The sequence below is a fragment of the Sceloporus occidentalis genome, unplaced genomic scaffold (assembly GCF_023333645.1).
Source record: "Sceloporus occidentalis isolate IW3139 unplaced genomic scaffold, rSceOcc1.0.p SCAF_7, whole genome shotgun sequence".
Taxonomy (NCBI): Eukaryota; Metazoa; Chordata; class Lepidosauria; order Squamata; family Phrynosomatidae; genus Sceloporus; species Sceloporus occidentalis.
In genome coordinates this window covers 15307068-15334266 of record NW_028316987.1, presented here as the reverse complement: position 1 = coordinate 15334266, position 27199 = coordinate 15307068, and the positions used below count along the sequence as shown (strand labels likewise).

The 27199-nt window shown below is 40.2% G+C and overlaps 1 protein-coding gene across 2 annotated transcripts in view; it reads right to left on the bottom strand.

Moving 5' to 3' along the window:
• Positions 1–5089: 5089 nt before the first annotated feature.
• LOC149309255 (gap junction gamma-1 protein) overlaps positions 5090–27199 on the bottom strand; it is a 44007-nt gene continuing 21897 nt past the window's right edge. For both annotated transcript variants that reach the window (XM_089531216.1, XM_089531215.1), the window contains exon 2: positions 5090–7413. In XM_089531216.1, the coding sequence (XP_089387342.1) occupies positions 6213–7394 (1182 nt within the window). In that variant the 5' untranslated portion in view covers positions 7395–7413 and the 3' untranslated portion in view covers positions 5090–6212. The remainder of the gene's footprint in view (positions 7414–27199) is intronic.

Genomic DNA, 27199 nt, shown 5'->3' with positions numbered 1-27199 from the left:
AGATCAAGGCCTTCTCCCTTCCTCTGATACAAAAATGCATGGAGAGGAGTAACATTTCATAAGCTTTCTATGTGATAGTTCCTCAGCTTGAAGAGGACATAGGCTTCACTCGAAGCAAGACATGTTCCATTTCAAAGTAAGTTGGACCCGACTTCTTGCAGCTAAAATGAATATGAAACAAGTATAAAAGCAAATATTCTGAGCTGAAGTCACTTTGTATTTGGGGGTGGAGGAATGAACTGTCGGTCATAATAGAAAGGGATTTTTTTCAATGTGAAGTATATTTGTAACTTGATGCAAATTACTGTCTTGGGAAAGAGCAAAGAAGCCTGAGGTGCTTATATTAACATGCAGTCTAAACAGCCCAAAAAGTTGCCCTGTGATGCAGTAACTTGCATACTAGACAAGTGATTTTCAGACTGCCTTCCTTCAGGGAATCTTCTCTCGTCTGTCAAAGAATATGACTATGCTGCAAGAATCTGCAGTTTGTTCTAAAAGGGGACTAAGCAGGGCACAGGCTGGTCTGCTTGGCTTTCTCACGTGAAGTGGATGCATGTCCAAGCACACACTTAAACTGCCCACCGCTGAACATTTCGCTAAGCATGGTTATGACGGGCAAGGTGTCTTTCAGCTTCTTTGTTGTTAAAAGATTTTCAGAATTTGGGAAGAATCTTGTAATGTCAGGAATAAACTCTTCTAGAACATGGCCACATAGCCCCCCAAAACCTACAAAAAACTAACCTTGGCATTGTCCAGGAGATCTTTGTAAACCCATCCATTAAAAAAAAGTCTTAGTATGTGTCCCAATCCACAAGTTGCTTTACCTGTCCATAAAGCCTTCATACAAAGTATTGCTATTAATTGTTGTCAAGTCAACTTAATGACCCTATGAATCCCCTTTTAACAACCCTGCTCAGATAAAGCAAACAGGCCTGTGGCTTCCTTGCTTGAATCTAGCCACATGCAATGTGGTCTCACTCCTTCCCTGCTCCTCCCACTTTACCAAGCATAATTGTGATTTTTAAAGAATCACGATATGGCTAAAATATGACAGCCTACGGTCACATCTACATGGACCATTAAAACAAGTTTCTCCCCATCCATGTGCAGACTGTCTTCATGAGGGCAGGCCAGATCCACGTCAAAGCTGGGTCATCCCTCTCTTAGGACCTTATCACTAAATCATTAAAGTAGATTTGAATTAGAAAAAAACGCAAATGCGGGAATTTTTCACATGACGCTCCTGCAAACATGAGTGTGAAAATAAAGCGAACGTAAAAGGGACAAAAAGGCCAGCTTTTTACTTTCCGGGAAGTTCCTAAAATAAAAAGCTGCTGTTTTTGTCCCTTTTACATTTGCTTTGTTTTCGTGTTATTTCATGTTTGCAGGAAGATCGTGTGAAAAACTTCCTGCATTTGCGGGTTTTTTTCTAATTTAAATCCTGTTTCTGAGCGGGATTTCCCTAGTGGGATAAGGTCCTTAAACTGGTTTAATTTAACTCACTTTTTTGTGCTGGATCTTCTACGAAAATCCAGAGCACTCCATAGTGATGCCAGGTGGATAGTTACACAATGTCCCACTGTACTGCCACCAGTGGAGTGAGTTGCTTTCTCTGTGGGCACAACAAAGCACTCAACCAGGTGAACAACACTGTGTAAACAGCCATCCAGCATCTCTCTGCAATGTGCAGGTAATGGGAGAATTCAGAGGAGCTTTGGGGCCAGAATGCTCTGGAAGAAGCCTGGAATATTCTGGCTGTGTAGACCTGCCCTACATTGTAGGATGCATTACCTATACATAAACCTGGTGCAGATGTTGCTACCTATTGGTGGAAGATATTTGGACTCTGGCATTGGGCTCCACTATATGATTCACATGGATATGCATGGCTAAGTCAGTTTCCATAGGTATTTCTGCACACACAGCAGACCCATAAAGATTAGTTATCTGATCCAAAATGGTATGGATGGGTTTGGCTATACTTTCGCCACCCAACAGAAACATACACTCATAAATTCTATACTAGCAGTCATTCCAAATGTAGTCCCAGCCTACCCTTGGATAAGGGTCATAAAGGTTAGATGATCAGTTTACAGGCACCCTCCCCCATTACAGCACCAAGTTTTTAAGGTATCTGATAATTTTTACGGCCTAAATACGCTAAAGGCAACAGATCCCCTTTGATCTTGGCAGCTAAGCAGGATCAGCCCGGGTTAGTACTTGGATGGGAGACCACTGAAAAATACTAGATCCAGTGGGCTATATTTCAAAGGAAGGAACTGGCAAAACAACCTCTGAGAATTCTTTACCTAAGAAAACTCTATGACATTCATCGGATCACCATAAGTCAACAGGTGATTTGAAGGCGCATATACACACATGGCAATTTTATATCAGCAAATCAAGATTAACTAAGTTAACGTGATTGGATTCAACTGGTTTCATTAGAACATTCCTAGAAATGTCACCAAAACATGTGAAAGAGACTATTTTTTAAATTTCTCAACACATAATCCTGTCTCCCTTGCATACATAAACCACACTTCAGCAGCTGAAGCAGCATGTTCTTTCAGAACTCCTTCTCCTCTTTAAGATGCTGACTTTTAAAACTTAGAACAATTAAACCATGGTGATTTAATTGTTAAACATAAACAATTAATATGAGTATTTTTTAAAATATATATATATCCAGAATACTTTCTTTGCATATGAGGCTGCTAGTCTGTTACCATCCTCCAGGCATGGACATTTATTCTAACATGCTGGGGTTCAAGAGAATCCTTGGCTTGTTCAGGACAAGTTAATGGCCTGGTGCAGGCTCACTAAGAACCCCACTTGGAGCAGGAGCAGCCCAACAAACCAGGGAGCTTAGTTAGGGCTGTGTTTTGTTTATTGTGATACGACATAAAACAAGCCAAAGAACAGGCTCCCTACTAGATTTGCACATAATAAAAAATAAGTGATGGATAGTTTGTTTATCTGTTCTAGCTGTTAAGGATGGGTGGTTGGGTAGTGTGCAATGCCCAACACCAACCACAGATAGTCAGGTTCTTACAGATTTGCAGGCCATCAGGATGTGCAACCTGAGTTGTATGTTTAGCCTCTTCAACTAACAGGGCACTCTGGTAAGGTGCTCCTTCTGCAAGCCCCCGACTAAACCTTGCACCAGCCTTTTCCAGTCTACTATCCTTACATTTTTGAGCCTTTGGAAAAGCAGGACAAAGGGGTATCTTAACAAAGAAAGCTCCAAACGGTTGGTTTTGAAACTCTAGATGATAGTTCGCTTCACTGAATACCCTTAGATGATGAATTCTAATTACTGTTTTCTCTTCCTCTCTAATTTGTGAACTGCCTCGAGTTATTTATTTTTAGACAGGCAAGTCTGACATTTTGGAATAAATCAAAGTTGGAATCTGAGGCTTGCCAGCCTGACTTCCACCTTAGAGGAAATCATAAAATAGTGAAGTGACACTTCAAGCTACCAGAGACAGGGAGAGCAGAAAGGGCCTGAATGCATCATAAATATTAGACAAAACTGGCATACACAGTACATTATCATCTCATCTCTGTTCTCGCTTGCCCTTGCCAAAAAGGCACTACCAAAGGCTCTAAACATTGCATTCTTTCTTGTCTAATTATCACATGAAATTGAATGCCAAAGCCCAACTAGTCTCTTGAGCGAAATACAAACTGAACACATTCTCACACCCCATCGCCTACACCTCGATTTTGTAGTGCCCTGAGCAAAAGAGGAAAATTATCTTTGGGAGACAGGATAGGCCATTTAATTAGAACAGTCCTCTAATGTTTGAAGGTGATAAATTTCCAGAGATTTAACAAAGCAATTCCTATTCAAAATTATTATGGGGTGGGAAGGGTAGTATCTGTAATACTTCCAAAAATCCATAAAACTTGTTTTGTCCATAAAATCCAATGGAGCAGGGTAGAATTATGAACACTGAGGGGATTAAAAGCCATGCAATAGAGCCACTGTTGCCTTTAATTCTTTGAAGATCACTCTTCTCCACAACCTAAGCTGCTTCCATATCTGAAGAACTTATACCAGAGAAAAATAAACACACACAGAGGATTGTAAGCTCTCTTTCCACTACTCAAAAGGTTTCCAAATATTGGAATTCCAATAAATTGATTCATAGCATTGTATTCCCAGCCCCTGAGAAAAACCTAATTGGATCAAGTGAAAGCTCAATATTCAGATTCTATTTTGTGTGATATGGCCAAACAGTGCAACAGAATGGGGGCCTTATTTTAACCATTTCTGAAAATATTTTCTCCTATTTTATCATTTGATATAACAACCCAGAACTGATGTATGATTTCTTTTTTGTGGGTCCTGGATTGCTTATGTTTTTTCTACCTGATTTGGCAGCCACCAGAGCTGCCATAAACCACCTTTTTTTCCAGAGGAGTGAGAGAAGGGGGAAAAAAAGAGACAAATAATGCTTCCATAAGCTTCCGAGAAGCATAATTCTCCTTTAAAACAAGATAGTTCACTAGTGTGCCTTGTTTTGACTAAAATAATTTTTACATGAAAACAGAATTGTTCTTCCAGCCACTTGGGGGAGGTAGCCTGCAACAGATGTTGTGTGGAGGGGACTGATCTACCAAACATAGCCACCACTAATTTAAAGAGAAGCTCCAAATGTTTAAATCCAGAATCTAACTTCACAGCCAACACCTTGCGAATGTTAAACCTTTTTAAACCAATGGTGTTCATCCAACTAACAGAACGTGGCTTAGAGTGTATGTATGTAAATATGTAAATCAGTATAATAATGAATTATATTTAAGGGATCCATATGAATGAAACCAGTTCAAGTATACCCAAAAATTATTTTGTTTAATTTGATTTTTGAAATATTGACTAGGCTACTAACTTCTAATACATCTGAAGTAGTTCTCCCTAGTTGTGGCTATGTGTGTTTTTATTTTTTGCTTTTTGTCTGTGAGAGACACCCAGAACCTATTTGCTATCTAAATTAAATTGTTAGAAAATTCAAAATTAGATCCACAGATCTACAAATATAATGTGGGAAAACCTCACTAAAAGACCCAATGTTATCTAATTTGTTCTTTTTAATATAAAAAGTATAACTGAGATATCCAATATACAAATACAAAAAAATTGTGCATAATAAAATGTACCTTAATACTGTACATACAGTGTAAACCGTTCAACAAGAATGATTTTTTTTCCTAAAAAATAAACCTGGGTCTTCCCCTGACCTGGAAGAAACAAGAACACATGTTCTGGAAACATCAGAATCTGAGCATAAATGCTTCCCTTTCCATCTCCTTTTGGAGTGTCGTTTGGCAGCCCTTGGGGTCAAGCAGACAAACAGGAAAGAGTGGCCTGAAGCAGCTTTTTCCAAGAGCGGGGTGAGTCCCTGCAGACTGCACAGCCCGTTCCCAAGGTGGCTGGAGTGCGCATGTCATGACAGCAGGGCAAAAAATCAAGCCGCGCCACTGGGTATTTTTAATCCCCCCCATCCCTGCATACCATAACAGGAACAAAACGGTGGTGACTGCCATCTCATTGGATGGCCGTCCCTTTCAACCTCCATACAGTCACATATGGAGCTCTTCACTGGGACAGGGCATCAGAGCAGAGCTGTGCCTATGAAGTTGCTAGCAAGGTACAATCATGCCCCTCCCTTCACTCCATGCACCTCCTGGACTGTTGGATTTGTGTATGATGTATTGACATCCATTAGAGGTGTCACACTTTCGCGTCTTTCAATTGCTGCCCCCACCACTTGGGTATGGTGGCTCTGTCCTTTTTAAACCCACACCTGAATTGGGGTGTTTATATGCAGGGGGTTAGGATACATTGCTCCTTTAGAACTGCCCTGGTGTCAGTGCGTTTACTGTATATGCAGGGCCGAAGGTGCGCACCTTCCAAGAAAGAACAGAAAAATTCAGCTTCTTTTTAGTCCGGGTTTTCCCCCCTTAGAGTGGCTGAGGCACAGTTTCCAGCTGCTTCATGGGCCTGCAACACCTAAATGCCCCCCTCCTCCCCACAAAGCAGCCTGAAACCGCTTCTTATGGCCCATCTGTTTCAGGCCCTAATCTCCCTGAACTTAAACAAACCTAAATATTTATTCTATGGAAGTTTGTATGCAGCAGGTTTGTTAGTGATCATACACTGCAAGGGGAAAACAATCAAGTCATTAAATCCCTGGCAAACAGCATCAAATCCAGACAGAGGTTTTTCCATCTCCTGATTTGCTACTGCCACTGCTTTTGTTCGAGCTGCCTTTGGGCTTCTTCTCCTTAGAGCACATAGGGTTGTTCTGATTATTGTATGCCTGGATGGCGAGGTCTAAGCGTTCCTGAGCGACTTTGATTTCTCGCTGGAGGTTCTCCAACTCGGTGGGAATGTTCTCTTCGTTGCTCCCATATTGCTGTTCTTGTGCTATGTTGGCCTTGTTCTGCTTGTAGGCTATTTTGGCATTAGTCAGTTCTGTGTACTGTATCTGGTCGGGTTTCACTGCAATGTTATAGCCTGGAGGAGCGGATGGTGTATTCCAAGTAAATGGGTAATTATAGGTCCCCGACTCCTCCAGCTCTTTCCGCTTATTGTTCAGCGTATCCCGGATAGTGCCAAAGCCCAAGTGAAGCATTTCCCAGATGTTCAGAAGTAAACACAAACAACTCACACCATACATGATAAGCAAGAAGATGGTTTTTTCTGTGGGCCTGGAAATGAAGCAGTCTATTTTGTGCGGACAAGGATGCCTGCTACAAATAAATTTGGAGCTGACCTCAAACCCATAGAGGAAATACTGTCCAATGAGGAAACCAATTTCAAACATAGTCCTGCTCAGGAGCTGTAGTATGTAAATCTTCATGAGTCCATCCTCCCGAATCCGTCTCCTGCCATCATGCTTCATTTTGGTTGGGGGTGGATTCTCCTTGTTCTCTCGTTCACTTTCTACCTCAATTTCGGGGTACATCATTGGGTCTTCCTCATGGTCATCCTCTGCCTCTTCTAAACCCCTGTGCTGTTTCCAGCGCATTGGGAAAGGCCTGCTTCGGAACTTACGCTCTGTGTCACCATGTTCCACCATCCGGGCAATTTTGTGAATGGCATAGCCCAGGTACATCACCGAGGGAGTGGAGACCAGGATGATCTGAAAAACCCAAAACCGCACATGAGAGAGAGGGGCAAAAGCATCGTAGCAAACGTTCTCACAACCTGGCTGTTCTGTGTTGCACACAAATTTGCTTTGCTCATCATAATAGATGGATTCCCCTCCCACTGCAGTGAGGACAATGCGGAATACGATCAATACTGTCAACCAGATCTTCCCAACAAATGTGGAGTGGTTGTGGATTTCTTCTAATAGACGTGTCAAGAAACTCCAACTCATGGTGGTCAAAGACAGTTATCTAAGAACAAAAAGAAGAGGGGTAGGGGAGAGAATATGACTATAAGTTAATATGTGAACACTGCTAAAAAATAGAGGATATTTATACTGTTTTGCTCTGAACAGACAATGAAAATAGATTGATGCAGGTTTATAGACTGATGAAAAACATTCAAATGGGGTGTCAGACATTCCTGCCTCCTCATTCCCCTGGCAGCCCCTCGCCCTCCTGAAAACGCTACAAAACAACAGAGCCCCTGATTAATGGGCACATTGTGATGTTGGTTGCTTAAACAAGCATTTGGAAATTAACTGAGTGTGTACTATATTCTTCATCATTATTGTTAAGTCTTTTAAATGATTTGAAATGGTTGCAAATTATAGATATTTTAACATAATAGCTTACTGAATTGCTTTTTTAACTTTTGTTTGATCAAGTTTTTAATTGCATCTTTGTTGTAAGCCACCACATGTCCTCTGTCGGGATAAAGGCAGGATATGAATTAAATGAATACATACACAGCTATATACACACACCTCCTTTGTGTGTTTTTATCTGAACCTATTTAAGTTTTATTCAGAGCTGCCTTTGCCCTTCTGTCCAGGAAGAACTTTAGGGTAGAAGTCAAATATTGTAAACGTAACCACTTAGCAATATAATCTTTATTACTCAGAAGGCAGCACCACTGAGTTCAATGACATGTACTCAAGAATAAGGGCTCTGAGAACTAACAACAAAAAGAAACCACACTCTTAATCTTGTCTTTTATTCCTTAACAGGTTTTTTTTCCTGGCAAAAAAAATGGAGAAAGTGTTGGGTGGAATCTGTAGCAAAAAGCTACAAACTAAAGACATTTGTGAAGGAAGAAGCGTGATTTCACAATAACATCTTAAAATATCCACATAAATATAAGAGTGCATCCTTGCTTTCCAAATTTCAATGTCAGAGCTAGCATGGCATAATGGTTTGAGCATTCGATTATGGCTCTAGAGACTAGAGTTTGATTCCCATCTTGGCCATGAAACCCACTGGGTGACCTTTGGCAGTCACATGTTCTCAGACTCAGGGAAAGGTAATGGCAAACCTCCTCTGAACAAATCTTGCCAAGAAAACTTTCTTAGCATCACATCATATGTAGGAAATGACTTGAAGGCAACAACGAACCAAAAGAACAATAGAAAAGAAACCAGTACAAAGAAAGTGTCTAATTCTTATGAAGAAAATAAACATTACTGCCAAATAGCATATTCATGCTGTTGCTGTCCTTTGTGTGTATTTCATCTTGAATTCTTAAGGTCTATACAAATAAGGGGGGGGGGGAGTAGACTTGCATGTCTGTATGTATAAGTTCAGGTTTATTAACACAGGGCCAAGCAAATGTAGACATGCATGCCTATCTGTATAAGTTTATTAACACAGGACCAATGAAGACAGGCACAGCCTAAATACCCTAAGGCACCAGATCCCAGCTGATCTTGGTAGCTAAGCAGGGTCAACTCTGGTTGGTACTTCGATGGGACACCACCAACGAATACCAGGTGCTGTAGACTATCGGTACAGACCTGTGGGAAGCGACATCTTTGGGCTGAAACTAGGGTTCAGGAACTCACAGTGACCGCTCGCTCCCAAACCCTAGCATGTAACAGTAGCACCATAATGGCAGCCTCCTGTCTACATGAGGGCCACCATCACGACATACGTGATGTGCAGCATCCAGATGTCACTGAGCCACACTTGCATCATGGACACACCACAGTGTGCCAATGGCGCACTCATGGCATTCAGTGCATGCCTGATGGAGACTGCACCATTTGGCTGCTGCAGCCTCTGTCAGGAGCAAAAACGGGTGGCTCCAGCCCACCCTTTCAGGTCTGTCTGTTGAGCCCCAATATTTCAGAGGAAGAAACTGGCAAAATCACTTCTGAGTATTCCTTGCCTAAGAAAACCTATGAAATTGATGAAGTTGCCATAAGACCACAGGCGACATGAAGCCACATGCAGACACACAATACAGACAAGACAATAGATCGAGAGCTATGAGGAAGTTTAATCTAAAGTCAGGATTGGAATTTAAGGGAAAGATGATATAAACCCAACCCCATGTACTATTTTTCTGATAAAAATCTCCTGTCCACAAAGTTAGGGGAAATATGCTTATAATAAGCACCCAGGTTTCTCCTAGTGGGTCACAACAGCCACTAGAGGTGTGGAGGTTTTCCTCATAATGTGGAAGAAATAACTCTCTTCCTGAAGTCATGGACCCAAGTAGGTTATCTGTGAAATCATGGATCTCTGCTGCCTTATGTAGTTTGCCCCACAGACTAACTGATAATGCAGTGGACCCTTGGCATTACTGGAGTTTGGTTCCAGGACCCCTCCATGAACACCAAAATATGTGGATGTTCAAGTCCCATTACAATCAAGCAGTAAAATGGTATCCCTTATATAAAATGACACACAGCGAGATTTGATTTTTGGGTTTTTAAAAATATTTTCAAGTCATGGTTGGTTGAATCCATGGAGAAAGAACCCATGGATACAGAGGGCCAACTGTACATCTACACTGATGGCCAGTTCTAGCGCTTCTTTTCTTTCCTTCTTAGAGAAATACAGAAAGCACCGTCCAAAGAGATTTTGCCTCACAGTACATCATGCTCTACATAAGAAATGATTTGCTAGATTCAGTCAGAGGTCTATCTAGGGGCATGTCCACCTGTCTTCACAGTGTAGGGCCAAATCCCTGATTTGAATGCAGACTGTCTCCATGATGTACGTGTCAGTTCCGTTATGAATTTACCCTATTTCTCCTTTAAACAGATTTTAAAAAATCCTTTGTTCCAGATGTTACAGGAAAATCTGGATCACCCCATAGAAACGCCAGGCAGCTGTCTCTACATACATCCCTGATGTGTCAACCTGGGCTGCTGGTGCAAGTCGCTCCTTCTTAGGTCACAACAAAGAACTCAACCATGTAATCAATGCTGGGCATCTCATTTCTGGTCTCAGAAGGAGCAGGTTATGCCAGTGCCATCAGGTGCCAGAGCAGGGACAATGTGTCTGTAGACAAACAACAGGGCCAGAATACTCCAGGAGCAGTCTCTGTTTGTCCCCCCCTCCCCAATTCCAGTCACATCAAATGAAAACATGCTTACAGGATATGTGTATAATCTTCTGTTAAGGCTCATGCTGGATGGTAAGAAAGGTAAAAGTAAAGATAATCCGTTCCTCTTTTTCTCCTAGCTTTTAAGTCTCCCCTTCCCCAGGTTACAGCATTCTAGTGCAAGTGGTAGGATCATTAGGTGGAAGTGACCATGTTCTCCTGGAGTTTGTTATACAGTGGAAAGGAGAAGCCAGGCATAGTCAGACACGCATTCTAGACTTTAGGAGAACTGATTTCAGTAAACTTAGAGAAGTATTGAGGGTGATCCCGTTTTCAGAAATACTAAAAGAGAAGGGAGTTCAGGACAGATGGGACTTTCTCAAAAGGGACATACTGAAGGCACAATTTCAAACAGTTCCAGTGAGGATGAAACATGAGAGGTGTCTCAAGAAACCAGGATGGATGACTAAGGAACTTTCAACTGAGCTAACTTTTAAACGGAATATGTATAAGAAATGGAAAAATGGGGAAATCACCAAAGGGGAATTCAAAGAAATAGCAGGTATTTATAGGGGTAAAGTCAGAAAAGCTAAAGCACAGAATGAACTCAGGCTTGCTAGAGAGGTTAAGAACAATAAAAAGGGCTTTTTTGGATATGTCCACAGCAAAAGGACGAAGAAAGAAATGGTAGGGCCACTATGTGGAGAAGATGGCAAAATGCTAACAGAAGACAGAGAAAAGGCAGAATTACTCAATACCTTCTTTGCCTCAGTCTTCTCAGAAAAGGAAAAGGGTTATCAACCTGAGGATAATGGAGAAGAGGACAGAATAGGGGAATTTCAGCACAGAATAAGCAAAGAGATAGTACAGGAATATCTGGCTAATCTAAATGAATATAAGTGATGGAGTCTCCCTCTTTGGAGGTCTTTAAGCAGAGGCTGGATGGCCATCTGTTGGGGATGCTTTGATTCCTGCATGGCAGAATAGGGTTGGACTGGATGGCCCTTGTGGTCTCTTCCAACTCTACAAATCTATGATTCTATGAAGCATGGGTTATTAAACTAATATAATCATAAACAAGCTGGTCAAATGTGCGTATGCTTTTACTTGACAGAGTTTAAATGTTAATAATTTACAGAACAATATATGATCTATTCTTATTTCTGTATAACCGAAACATAATGGAAACTATTCATTAAAATTATTTAAGTTAAAAAATGATTTAATACTTTGCATTCCTACACACACACACACACACACACACACACAACTTGGAACATATTGGCTTTTCCTTGTTTTCTACCAAGAGCCAGTATTCAGAACTGTATTGATGCTGTACGAAATATATATTTAGCTATTACTGCTAAGGCTAAGTAACTAAGACTGAATCCGCACAGCAGAAATAATCTGGTTTGACACCACTTTATCTGCCATGGCTCAATGCTATGGTATTCTGTGCACTGTAGTTTGTTGTGACACCTGGTGCCACAACAAACTACAGTGCACAGAATTCCATAGCGCTGAGCCATGGTGGTTAAAGTGGTGTCAAACCAGATTATTTCTGCTGTGCGGATGCAATCTGTGGCAAGCTCTAGTAATCTGGTGTAGGAGGCAGATTCCACTGCAAGTTGATCTCTGAGAAAGAAGTGCTGACAAGAGATAGAATTAGGAAGAGGTGTAAAATAGGCTTAAATTGTATTTATCGTGCAGGAAAAGTATACTAGAAGAAAGAGAACACAGACAATCCAAACATGGATATACACAGACTAATATTTTCCAACCCTGGGCTGTTATCTGCCATCAATTAATATTCCTTTAGTTCTGACAAAGTCATATTACATTTTTAAAAAGTGAAGAAGACATAAGTATCTTGTTAGATACACTAACATGCCTTATTAGGAAAAAAGTTTTATTTGTGGGAGAAAATCCTTTCTGCCTTCCAAAACTATTTGAACAGTAGAACACAAACTGCCTCCAGACACTGGAATTTCCTTCCTTTGGGGCTTTTCCCTAAGGGCTTCATGTTCTGTTGACAATTTTAGTTGTCTCCACAAATGAGGCTTCCTTAAACGGCTAAATTTAAAATCTATTCTAGGGATTTAGGATTCCTTTTTATTTCCTTTCCCGAATTAGTAATAAGTTACATATGGCCAGAAATAATACACAAGACTTTCCATGGCACATACACACTTTCCCAAAGTGTGTATGTGTCTTGTGTGGAAAGGGTTTTAGGATGCATAACTCTTCTGAAAATAGTCTGAAAACCAGCCTGACCAAGCTTACACAAGTTTCAAGGTTTATGGCCAGCATCACAAACTGCATCTTTCTGTATCCTATTATGCTAAGATTCCACCCGCAAAACTATAGGAGCTAACATAAATCTCCATCATTAACTCCATTACTAAATCTGAAGAAGTAAATGGAAATCCAAAAGGTTCATGTTAAAATAAATTAGTTCATCTTAAAGGTGTCAGTAGAGTCCTCATTTCAACCCTCCTTTGCCCCTGCTTCATCCTCACCATCTCAAGGCTGGTAGTGTGAGTCCAATACAAATACACAAAGGGTTGCAGACTTAATGGAATTACATTGATACTTCTCCCCTTCCCTATGACTGAACACTCAGAAATGGGCTAAGCACAAGAGAGATTTGGGATAGTTTTGAGGGGTATCACTCCTACCCTTAACAGTAAAAGGACTATACGTTTTATTAAAATCAACCAAAGTTTTCTTCTTTGTTTTTTCAGGCTGCACAAGAGAAGAAGACTGATGGCTTATTGAGAAAGGGGGAAAAAACCTGGGAATATTGAGATTTTCTTGTTCTGTTTTGATTTTACATCCATATTCATGGTTTTGCATCCTAATTATTTCTTGAAATGCCCCAGGTTTTCCTCACACAGACACCAATGTTCTTCCTCCTCACCCTCCCAAATGTCACATCTAAACTCAAGCAATGTTTCAGAAACCTACCTTCAACAATTTCCACTGAGCCCTTTTAATTATTCAGGAGTTACAGGGTGTTTAAATAATCCGTTTGGACACCTTTTTAACAGCCATGGCTCAATGCTATGGATTTCTGAAGATTGTACATTCTCCAGAATTCAATAGCATTGAGCCATGACAGTTAAAAAGTGGTATCAAACTGAATCCCCAATGCAGAATGAATGCAGTTTGACACTGCTTTAACTGCCATGGCTCGGTGCTATGGAAATCTGGGAATTGTAGTTTTCTGAGACATTTAGCCTTCTCTGTCACAGAGTTGTGGCGCCACATCAAACTACATTTCCCAGAATTCCACAGCATTGGGCCTTGGCAGATAAAGTGGATTATTTCTGCAGTCCGGCTTCAGTCATAGTCAATGTACTTTAGCAATATTACACTAGTAAACATTAGGATCATTTTCTTTTATTGCTAGCATTCCTTTTTCCATCACTTGATCTCTGTTGAGTCTGCTGTCCTGGGAACAGTCGCTATGTTTCTATGTTTCTTGTAGCAGCCATCTTAGCTTGTTCTGAGATAACACTGACAGCCATTAGAGAGGAAGTGCTAGGTTTTCCCTGGGAATATTTCGGGATGGAGAAAACATCACATAGAAATCCAAACAGACAAACAAAAACATGGAAAGAACAGGAACAAAACTAGAGACTTTCCGTTTTTTCCGAGCTGTATGAATAGGCCCTGAGTTACTACCATGAGATTTCAATTGTCCCACTTGAATCCAACTTTTGGGAAAGGAACCTAACAGTATGACAAAATCCACAGATCAAATTAGACTAATCAACCTTGGTAAATGAAAATAAAGCAAATGGTAAAAAAAAACACCCCACTCATTCATTCCCTATACTTCCATCCTTTAGTTCTGAAGTGCAGTAATATTTAAAGTAGTTGGAAATGTAAAAAGGAGAAGGGCACACTCTTCCATATGTGATTGGTTTGTCCAATAGAAGAGATTTTAGTTCCAAATTCATACAGAAGTACAAAATATTCTACAACTGAAATTCAAAAAGGATCCTAAAATATACCTTTTAGGGAAAACAAATAAAGAAATGGAAAAGAAATACGGAAAAGTAATTTTGTATACGCTGACAGCAGCGAGGATAATATATGCCAGCACTTGGAGAAAAGATAACGCACCTCCAATAACTGAATGGCACTGGAAGATACTCGACTATATAGAAATGGACAAGCTGACATGTCCAATCAGAAACAAATCAGTTAAAAGATTTAATGACGAATGGATTATTATGGTAATGGGTAAAATACAAGCTAGACTGTTATAATGTAGTTTGCATGTAATGTGATAAAAGAAGTAATTAAGAATTAATAAAATGGACACATATAAAGATATAAGAAATATGGGATAATTTATTATAAAGGGTACAATTATAAAAGATAAATCGTATATATAAGGATGTGTACATATACAAATATATAATGACAGATAAAATATACAACAATATAGGAAAACACACTAAATGGATAATCGTAGATACTGTATATAATCAAAAGTCAATAGTATGAACAAATAAAATTCAAGACTTTGATACTTGGAAGTCTGTTTTTAGTTAACTGTATTATATAGTAATATACTATATTGTGTGTCTATGTGTTGTTGTTTTATTTTAACTTGAATGAAACCCAATAAAGATTTTTAAAAATATTTAAAGTAGTTGAAGTGTATGGACATATAACTGCATTTCAGTCACTACCATTTTCTCTTTTTTTCCAATTTTATTTGCTGATACAGATAAAATCTATTAATAAAATCTATTTTATTTTTCTAATTTAAAAGGTCAATTTCCATTAAAATATGTTTTAATGTAAGCTGTGGTGTGTGTGTGTTTACACCGAACATGTTTCAACTATTTAAATTGTAAGAGTTTTTGTAAAAAGATTTTTGATTTTTTCCCCCCAAAAAAGACTTACATTTTATCCCCAGCAAAATGCAAACTGGCCTTTAAAATTTTAATGCACATTTATTTTTACAATTAAAAATACAACAACAAAATACTAAAATCTCAGGGCCATTCAAAAATCTGACACCTTCCTAGTGTGGATAAGAATCCAGGATGATGCATGTCCCCAAAAGTGAATTAAAGTTCCCTAGATGCACTAAATGAAAGGGTCTAATTTACATTTCACTAATTGTAGTGAAACTACTCTAGATAGGACTAGTGTTAGATTTAGCCCAATGGAAAAGAAACAACTGGGCAACATTAAAGGCTGTCTGCCTATTGTTGTTTCAAGTCAGGGATTTCCTGATCAGTCACTTAGCTGCTATGATACAACAAAAGAAAGCTAAAACAGAATTTCAATCCCTATGCTACTACTGAGAATGGCAATGGCTTTTTTGAGGACAAGGAGAAGTAGGAGCAAACAGTGTATCTGCAGCTGCTTTCTGGCTCAGCTGCATGTGCTGTACTAAACAACATTTTGTTGCACTCCTGTTCAGAGGTCACCAGTCTCCTGAGAAAAATGAAGAGCCAATTTATACAATTATCAGGAACAATGATAAAAACAGCTTCTGGAATGTGGCACTTCAAATTTTATTTTGAGGGAAGGGTCATATTTGAATAATCTCAGAGCAGTACAGAAGCACCCAGCTCACTCTTCTCTCCTAACATGCTATTTTGTTATATCCTCTGGTTATATCTGCACTAACCAGTGGACACACTGGAAGTCTAGAGTTGTGTATCGCTGCCCAGAGGCTCAACCTATAACTAAAATGCAACCAAGGAGAAGATCACTACAGTACTATTATATTCAGCCCTCTGTATCCACAAATTCTTTATCCACAGATCAACTGTCTACAGTTTGAAAATATTAAACAAATGATAATCCAAAAACCAGACTTGATTTTGTCATTTTATATAAGAGACACCATTTTACTATGCCATTGTATTTAATGGGACTTGAGCATCCACAGATTGTGATACCCATGTGGGGTCCTGGAACCAAACTCCAGTGGATACCAAGGGCATATATAGGCTATTCTCTTTATATTACAAGTATTCCAACAAAATAATTTCCATGTAAAACTTTTAATGTGTTTGTAGATAACATTTAAACCAAAGATGCTAAATCAGGTAACATTATTTAGAGCATTTTAAAATGGAAAAACCACATATATGCTACTAGGACAACATTTAACATACTACTGAAAATTACAACTATCACTGCCTAGACAGCTAATATTGTTCTTATTGCTGCAACAGTGCTATGTCAACTAAAATAAGCCCTATACTTGCATGAGAAACTGGAAAAGAACAAGAAAATCCCTCAGGTGGGATCATGAACAGGTAGGAATTTTTGTGCAGACTTACACAGTATAGCTTGAGTAGAAAAAGCGTCATACTTATACCTTAGTAGCAATGGGTTTCTTAATGATGAATATGCCACAATACGTACTTTTGTGGACATTACAAAAGGAGGTATCCAGTGCCCTCGTGTACAATGCCCTCTACACTTGTGTGTGCAACCACAGCCAGTCATTTTTGGGTGCCACTCCATTTCCCCTCCCATCCCTGATTGGCTGTAGCAATGCATCCAAGCATGTTATGGGTACCTTTGAGTGCCTAGGAGGAAAGACATACTTCCTCTCACTGAACAATGGTGTAAGATCGCTGAGAAAGATTTACATGTTGCCAGGAAGCTTAATGGATATTGGCTTATGTGTTTTACAATCAAATGCTTTCTGACACCCCTCCTAACCTGCTGTTAATGAACCATATGGTGGCTGGAGCTCTTAGAAGCTTGGAGCAGACACAGGGATAGAAGAGCTTTCCACCCAGGAAGTAGCAAGGGAAGCCAGCTTGAAACATTCCTAATATTTGCATCATGATTTAATACAATGTGCACTAAATGGAGGAAATCCAGTTAGATGGTTCCCAAATTGTAACAAAAAGACCACATCAATTGATTCATTCACCTTTTTCAAGGCACCACCCAATCTCCTTTCTATGAATGATCCAAATTCATCATGAGGCATGTCAAAATAGCACGACATTTTTTAAAGTCAGGGGTAGCTGATTCAAGAGAATAATGATGAGTCAACCTCTGACATATCCAAAGGGTAGTCTGGATATGGAAGCATGCAAAATGTTAGCCTCACTTCTCTGAGAATAAAATATTAAGCCACTTACACACAGCTGTTATCTGAGGCTGAAATGGCATAAAGAAACATCATTTACTCCAAACAGGTACAGGCAGGTTATAAACTGAAACGTATTACAGATGACTGGGGGGACAGGACACACAAGTAGATACATGCAGAGCTAATAAACAAACAATTACTGATGATGGATGCACTCAAGAGTGGAATTCCATCAGCAGCCACATCCAATTATATGTCCTAAATTCAATTAGATTCATAATTCAGGCTATGTGCGGATGCTAACTATGGTGTCATTTTATTTTCAGGATCCACTAACTGAGATACTATGTGCTTTAATATAAAGAAGTGGAAGGGATGTGGGATGAGGTGTTCACAGATCTAGTCACCAACCTCTTTTGAAGGTTTTTTTTTTGTTGTTGCAAAATTATCATGCACAAAAACCTTCTTCCCTAAGGGCCACTAAAACCTGAGTAATCTAAGGCTGCAATTCTGTGCTCACCTAAGATTAAGCCCCCCTGAATTCCTGGGATTTACTTAAGCAAACGTACACAGCGTTGATCCATCAGAATGACATAAATCTTAACTGAAGAAATAAAAGAGCCAGCTAACATACCAGACGTCTGAAAGCTTAGCTCCACCAAAAACTCAAGATTTTTTATATGTACAGTAGAAGCTTTATTTCAGCACTAAGAATACTAGGATTGGAGACTTCAAAAATGGAGTAAAGCAGACAGCAGAGCAAACTATAACAGACTTTTACCTAACTGGAAAAGATCCTAAAACAGCTGAAGGAGAAGGAAGAGGCAAACTACCTGATGGCTACGGTGCAAATTCCCAACAAAACAAAGGAGGAGGGGAAATGGACCACACTTTCAACCGACGTTCCTAGAACGTCTTGAAAAGCTGAGAGAAAATCTAGTAATAGATAGATAGATAGGTTTTTAAAGCCCGGGCCAATGAAGTCCAAGCTTTCTGTGAGCCAAATTCTGGAAAATGAAGACATGGCAAATCTGCCTTACAGCAAGGTATCACTCATGAATTGAGAATCCAACAACTTGAAGAAACTAAGTTGCATCTTCATGATAAAATCGGACCTGGAGAATAGGGGGAGGAATATCTTAATGTGAAACTGAAAAGTGTCCCAGAATAGGAAGCAAAAGATTCTTATAAACCTTTATACTTACCTGAATCAACAAAACATGCCCAGAGCTTGCCCTGGTAGATGATGATGTGGAATGTATTCGCAGAACTACTCAAATTAATTCAAAAGCCTGCACATTTCTGAAACACATACTGTACTTATCAGTTTCTCCCAGTTTTCTTGCAGTGCACTAGTCCTTAACAAACTGTAATCCAAGATCTGAATTTTGATGGGCATAAAGTCCTGGTATCCAAGGTACACCACCATGTTGTCTGTTTGTCCTGTCAACTGTCACTTCTTATTGCAACTCCAGTATGACTCTGTGAACCCTGTCTTTCACTTTTTGACTTTAAATGTACTAGTAGTCCACCTACCTACTTGCAAATTGTTTTATTTTTAGTGTTGTATTCTTACATATTAGTCCACTTTGCCTTTAAATGCATGATGTTTTGTAATTGTCCAACGTCATTCAGTCTGTAACACTTTTAGATTATCTTGAATGTAAGAAAAAGGTTAAAATGTCTCATACGCACTTACTGTATTGTGGTAAATCTAAATGTAATTGAGGGATGCCTAAACTGTGATCTTAAATGGGACTGTCCCCCTGCATTTATCCATAGATCAACATGTTTTACTTTCATCGAGAACATGTTCTGTAGACAGCATCTTTTCCTCTTGATTGTGTTTCAGATGTTCTATATATTTTTGGTTAAATTGGTTGTTTCCTTCTTTTGGTTAATTAAGCTCTCAAATTACAAGACTGCAATAATTAATAAACAAGAGTTAATACTGTGTAATGCAAGAAGACATGATCACAAGTCTGTACTCTTAACAAATCTTTAGGAGGTAGGATAGTGGGTGTTCACTATATATCAAAAAGTCATAATTTATGAATAAAATTAGATTAGTTTCCTTATCATTGGAAACTAAAGAGAGAAAAAAAATTCTTAAATTCTAAAATTAAAACTTAGAAATTCCTAAAGTTGTCACTGTTAGGTAAAATTGCTCTTTATTTAAAATACCTTGCACTCTCTTTATTTTTTTACTAAAGCCACTCGATTGGATGTCAAAGTAGTCAAAATCCCAGGCTGAAAATACCACTATAAATCTGGAATAAGTGGAAATGAATGGTATCACTTATGGGCCTCCTTTCAAATCTACATCAGCCCTAATTAAAGAAAATACCCTTCAGATTCTACATAAATGGTGTCTAACCCCAATTACGTTCACTAGATGGGTAAAAAAATGTCACCTCTAAGGAGTTTATCACACAAGGGCAAACTGCAAAAATCCCATGCAGAAACGGGATTTAAAAACAAGAAAAAACCCGCAAAAGCGGGTGTTTTTCACACTCGATAGGGTTAATGTGACATTAATCCAAACAGAAAGTAGACAAAATCCGCCCCTTTTTACTTTCGAGATTTACCAAAAATAAAAAAGAGTGGGTTTTGTCTAGTTTCTTTTTGGGTTAACATCACATTAATTCTCATTAACGCTAACATCATCTGAAAAGGTTTTCCTACTTTCTGTTCAGGTTAACCCCAAATGTCATCTGAAAAACTACCCACTTTTGCAGGTTTCCCCCCCGTTTAAATCCAGTTTCTGCATGGTCCCGTGTGACACCCCTCTGTCTTAGGGTGTGTGTGCAGTGCTAAGAGTACATTTACTTATTTGTGGCTTGATTGTCCAAAAATAAACAATTTTTGTGACTTAATTCTCCAATTAATTTTTGAAATTACGATTCAGTTTGTTTTGGCTGTGGTCTAGTACTTCTATCTCTTTACTAATCTATTCTCACAATGTAATCTGTTTATTATCTTGTTTGTGAATTCCAAATGTTTTTATTTATTTGATTGTTTAATAAATTGTACAATATAACTTGCAATAAAAATAAAACATTTAAAAACCTGGATAACGAAAAGAATCTGACCATGATGTTGAGGTAAAGGTACATGGACAGTTAGGGTAGAGGTAGGGAACACATGGTCCTGCAGATAGTGCAGGACTACAACTCCCATCATTCCTTATTGATCAGGCTTGTGAGGCCAATAGAAATTAGGGTTGATAGAACAATCTTTGGATGGCTACCAGAACTAAATTAGATAGGACAGAGGACTATGATCCTCTTTCCCGACACCATTTTCTTTGCTTAAAAACAATAGCTGTGGAGGGGACAATTCTTACTCTCCAGTATCCTGTGCTTAGTTATTTGCAAGTAAAAAGCTGAATTCAATGGGACTTCTAAATACAGTCAGCCCTCAGTACCCACAGACTTGCCACCTGTGAATTCAAGTATCCACAGGCAGCAAGTCTGCATTGTCCCCAATGGTGGCGTGTGTACGTGGCCACGCCGCCATTAGGGACAGGCCCTGTTATCCCCAGTGGTGGCACCACCATTAGGGAACAGGCCCATTGTGCACATGCCGCCACTGGGGCAAACGTGGGCTGTCTCTAATGGTCGCATGGCCACGTGCACAAATTGCCAGTGAAATCCTGTTGTCCCTAATTGCTGCATGGCCACATGCACTCGCCACCATTGGGGACAACGGAACTTGAGCATTCACGGATTTTGGTTTCTACGGGGGAGAGGCTGGAATGAATCCCTCATGGATACCAAGGGCCGAGTGTAAAAGTATCTATAAAGAGTTTGAAAACTAGGAGATAAAGTTCTAACAAATGTCAATGAATGTGATAGCCCTCCACAAAATCCCCATTCCAAATGGTGTTCCAAGATACCCTTATAGGTCCTAAGACTGTGCGCTAAACACTCAATGGTAGATACAGGAACAAGGAGAATCCCTCTTGTAGCAGTTAACAATTTGTGAGAAAATGTACCTTAAAATCTGTCTAGCAACAGAGGGGACACCCCCACAACTGGCTGATACATAACATCAGAACCAAACTAGACATGATGTTCAATGTGTGACTCTGTTTAATATTCCTTTTATTTTTCTTCTGTGGGTTTGGGCTGTGTACATGCAAATACGGTAATATGGAGACTGAAGCATAAACTGAGGAGAGGGAGAATCCCCCCAGACTCCCAATAAAAATAACTCCCAATTCATAAATCAAACGGGAACTTGAAAACACATACATGTGTGATATTAGCACTGGAACAGACATTTCCTTTATGGGGCTGATAGCAGTTTGGGGGAAGGGAAGTGATTTTCACTGTGACCACAGTAATGATTTTCTAAATTATACCCTTCAGAAACACCACAGTCCTAATCCCATTCAGTACACTTATGGCTATTATAAATTGAAGAAAAACACGTGTTAATCATTATCAAACATTTAGTTGTTAACTTTCATTATGAAAGGCATTTTATAATTATATCAACAAACTGTCTAGTTTGGCCAATGTCCACATCTAATGCAACCCACTCTTTTTTCTTATTTTAATACTTTTGCCAGCACTTGGCAGGCTCCCAAATTCTGACAGATCTTTTAGATGAGCCAGTGTCAGTCGTTTAGGTAGGAAGAAGAAGGGCTTTACTATGTTACTAACAAACACATTTTCTATGATAAAAGCAACATGGGGAAAACACAGCCACAATTCGAGCCCGATCATGTGTAGATCCCCCACAAAAACAGTGAATGAAAAGTGAGAATTCAAGAACAAAGATTTATGGCCACCCCAGGTCTTGAACACAGTCATTCCACATTTGTCTTCTAAGAGAATCCAAATCACTTTTGGTTCATGTTATGAAACGTATGTCCATAAATGCTAATTCAAAACAGAGACTTCTGTATGAATAACTTTTTTGAAGGACATTTATCTTTGTCCTCTTACATAACAGCTGAGTGAAAATTCAGATATGCGTCTCTCAACCCTCCCACTTTGGACATGTTTTCCAAATAATGGGTGATTCAATATATGCCTTGCCCCTCTCATGTGACATGTTGCAAACAGAAGATGAGTGTTTTTTTAAAAGCTACTAATGTCACTATTGATTTGAAGATGACTTCTCAAGAGATGTTTTGTTTGACAAGAAGCCTTCCCTCTGCCTGCCTAGTTTGAGCATTTTAAGAAGGCATGGCTGATCCCCCGCCCCCATCATTTCTCCATGAGTCTACAAACACTTGTGAAATTATTAGACTTTAGATCTCTGTTCCACACATGCATCAAGATGTCAAATATCTGGAGGAAGAATTGGGGGGATGACAAAAACAACGATAGATCTAGAGAATGTTTTTGCGCCGCCAAAAAAATTAAGATGTCAAGTGAGTTGCCTTTGCTTTTTCAACATCCATTCATATAGATTGCTACAAAGCAAAACAAAAAGTGCATGGCTTGCATTAGAAATTCAGGAAAGCCTTTTTATGTCCTTTAATAAAATAAGAAAAATACACAGCCCAAGTCACCTTTGATAAAGGAATACAGTACTTTCCTTACAGTCCTGCTTGCAATGTAAGAATTATACGTCTGCCAACAACATTTATGGTTTACACAAAGACAGTGTTATTGGTTTTGTAGAAAGATGAGAACTAGCCTCTGAGGAGTATAAGATCTAACATTTGTACAGTGGTCATGGAGGATCCTTCAACCCTGATGCCATTGTGACTTCATAACTTGCACTCCATGTGTGCATAACAGCAAGCAATGTGCTGATTCGGCCAAAGCCATAACTTCTTTTAAAATTAAACAGTACAGCACACAGATGCCTTATCCTTTTCTCTTACCAATTACATTTGAAAAATAGTTGCATAACTGCTTTTGAAATTGGGGGAGAGGTCTGACTATGTCACAAGCACTAAAAAGGGTGGGAATTGTGTTGTTGAACCACCTATTGAACTACAAATCAAAGCATTCCTCACCATTGGTTGTCATGGGTTTTTTTTCTCACTACATTTGGTGCTTTTCACAGCTGGTGTTTCTCCAGCTCCAGTTAAATCATGCTGAAAATTTTTTGAACAAGTTTTTCATTTTTTAAGTATCTTGAAAACCTGGCACCCTGAGTCCTCTGTCACAGTCTACATTTCATCATAACTTTGCATATACTGTACTTAGCTACATAGCAGAGGTGTTAATAAGCCCTGTTAGTGAATTGTGAAGGTTAGTAATGTGACACTGGCAAAGGTGTCCTGGTGTGGATCAGCACTCCTAGCCAGTGTCCTGATGCACAATAGCTGCAACATACATCAGTCTCAATGTGCATTGGTCTCAATGTACATTAGTTACTTTGCAGGTTCTATGCATAGTAGCATGACTATAGCACTTTACTGGATCTGGATCTGCCCAGTTCTAATTGTTGCACCCATAAGTCCACTTGAGATGTTCTATGTCCCCAACAGGATTCCAGCAAACATGTTTTAGAAATGAGTTCAAGACACTTTTGAACTGGCTGCACGGCTCTTAAATTTTTATATATGTCTTCACCCTGAGACAGCTAAGAGAAGCTAATGAACAGCTCAAGGACTAAAAATTAGGGTGGGTAGGCTCAGATCTTTACTGGACCATTCTGCTTTCTTTTCATCTAAAACTGTTAGCAGAAACAGTTCAAACTGTGCTTGAAGCACATGACTGAGAAAACAGCAATAATGTCAAGCAAAAAGAGCACATTTTTCACCTATGATTAAATGTGAAGTGTGAGTGGACATGACAGTAGCAGAAACAACAAACACGAACAGCCTTGCAGCCTTTTAAAGAGTTCATGTACCAAGACCTGCAAGCATACATCCAGACGACTTGTGATGCTTAGGTACAGAAAAGTTGTTTTTGAAAACTGCTACCCATGACAAAGAACACTGTATCAGGTTTGCAGACAGGACCATAATATTTCCTAGTTCACACATTTTTTTACTAGCATATCTACAAACATGCTCTGGCCAGCATCTTGTTAGTGACATTCGTAAGCACTATTATGTTGACTGTGCTTTTTTTTTTTTGGCAGAAGTTGGTATTCCCCTCTTCATAATGTCCAAAGCCCCATGGACTATGGGGCTGGACAGACTGTCCCTAAGAGGCAGCTCTGTGCTGCTCCTGGAAGCGCTGGGATGGGGGCATGGCAACCACACACCATGCCCCAACCTGGCAGGTCTGTAGCGCAAAAAGAAGTAAGAAGAAAGGGTGCCATAGCTGCCGCGGCTCTTCCGCAACTCTTGGCGCAGCGCATCTACATGCTATACGCAAGACATGCCGTGATGCCACTTGTGCGTGCAGTGGGGTGTGCGGCGTGACACCAGCATAATGCTGGCATGGGGGCGGACGGCGAGCAGTCACTGTGTCCCCACTCTGCCCTCACACCGGTGTGGTATTTCAGGAGATAGGCTTATCTCCTTAGTAAATCCCCAGTTGTTTTGAAACTGTGGCAGGAATCTTGTCAGTTGGTCTCAAATCAAGGAGATCCATTGAATCAAGTGTTATGATTCAATTGGTTTATTCTAGTTAGGACTAAAATAATTTGTAGGATTCTGTCTCTCTCAAAGTTGGTAAGGTATCACGAAAAACTTTCCACAGCTGTTCCTTCCCTTACCTGCAGAGAGTTTACAATTTTATGCAGTCTAAGAAAATTATGGAAGCAATACTGTATTTGTATTTGTTGTGGTACCAGAGAACATCACATCCTATAAAGCACCAAAGTTACTGAAATCTCCTCTCCAGGAGCATATTCCTATGGTCGCAGGACAATAGCCTAGAAATCATATGCTACAGCCCCAAAGTATCTTATGATCTCCCGAATTTTGAGTATGCACAATGGTGGCAGGAAGAGTTTCTTAATGAATCTAGTCTCTTAAGGACAGTGAAGAATCCCAGAAGACCTGTTTCAAGAAGCGGATAGAAGGCTCAGTCCTGGTGGATCTTGCTGAGAGCACTGCAAACTATGCCATTAAAGCACAAAAATAGCTCCTGGGACACACTGCAGAAATAATCCAGTCTGAAACTGCTTTAACTGAATTGGGTCAATGATTGGGAATTCTGGAACATTTAGCCTTTTCTGTCAGAGAGCTCTGGTGCCACAATAAACTACAATTCCCAAGATCCCCTAGCACTGAGTCAGGGCAGTTAAAATGGTCTCAAACTGGATTATTTCTGCAATGGGTTTTGGATCAAAGTGAAGAGGGCTGTCAGACCTTGTGAGATAAATTTATGTAAAGAAGCATGCACAGCTAACAGGGGAGATAGACAGTGGCGGGATACAAACGGGCAGGGGAAGACGTCTTGGAGGTGTATTCTGCTGAATACGGAGCCTCCAGACCGCCCGCCCTGGGGGCGTGGCTCAGGAGATGGGGCTTCCACATGGGGGGCAGTGAAGACGCCTCACCTGGGGCCGTTTCGGACCCGCAGTTTCCAAACCGCCGCCTCGGAGGACGCTGCAAAGAGAGAGGCAGCTTCCTCACGGGCAGCCAAAAACGGGGCTTTTTTTTTCCTTTGCCGGCTGGCGGATGCGCAGCTGCGCAGCTGCAGCGCTAAGCAGCGGCGGCAGAAAGCCTATGGGCACATTTAAAGTGCCCAAGCCCCTTTAAAACTTTTTTCCCCGCTCTGCCCAAGAACAATGGTGGTCTCCTGCCAGCTGGTGATCAGCTGGTGTTGGCATCCTTGTCCACTTGCACTTTGCCAGTGTCACCAGCATCATGGATGCCTCCTCTCCTTTGGTCCCTGCGCTCCTCCTGAATCTGCAATGCACAGCCACAGCTGTTGCCGCTGCCACTGCTGTCCCCCTGCCATCCCCTATCACCTCCCTTGTACATATGTAAATATTTAAAGTTTTAGGGGTTTTTTATTGTTAGGTGAAAATGGCACAGGAATGTGTGTAGGGGATCACTTTAAAGTCCAAACTTTCCAAGCAGCGCATGCGTACATGTTGCTCTAGGATTAGGGTTAGGGTTACGAGTCTTAAAATGCGCTGCAGCTGTGCTGCAGCTTCCACACCTGCATGGCAGCTGACGCTGCAATTAAAGCCTGACTGCAAACTGCGCATGTTCCAGGACCCCGACTCATTATGCGACGCAGCAGACACGGAGCTTTTAAATGGGCAACTTAAATTAGCGGCGTAGCAATTCTGACGTACCGGTGCAGCAGCTTACAGACGGAGCTGCGCAGCTGCGCATCAAACGGAAAAGAAGCGGAGAAAAGCAGCACCTTTTTAATGCCGCTTCTTCCCGCTTGGGGCGTGCGGGGGGCGTGTTCATGGCGGCATTCAGGTAAGGCCCGTCTGAAGGCTCTACCTTCATGACGTCATGAATACACCCCTTTTTGCCCGTCTGTATCCCGCCAATATAATCTATTGACCACTGGTGAACAAAGTTCTAAAAAAACTTGATTGTGTTTGTTTATGCAACATTTCTGTCAGATTTATTATGTTATTCTCACTTTACAGCTGCTGAAAAAGAGCCTGATATGGTCTGGCTTGGCCAAGGTCAATGAACAATAAACACGAACAGCAAACTTCTTGAACTATCATAATGCTGGGACCAATTACTGAAAGTGTAACCCAGTATCAATAGTATCACT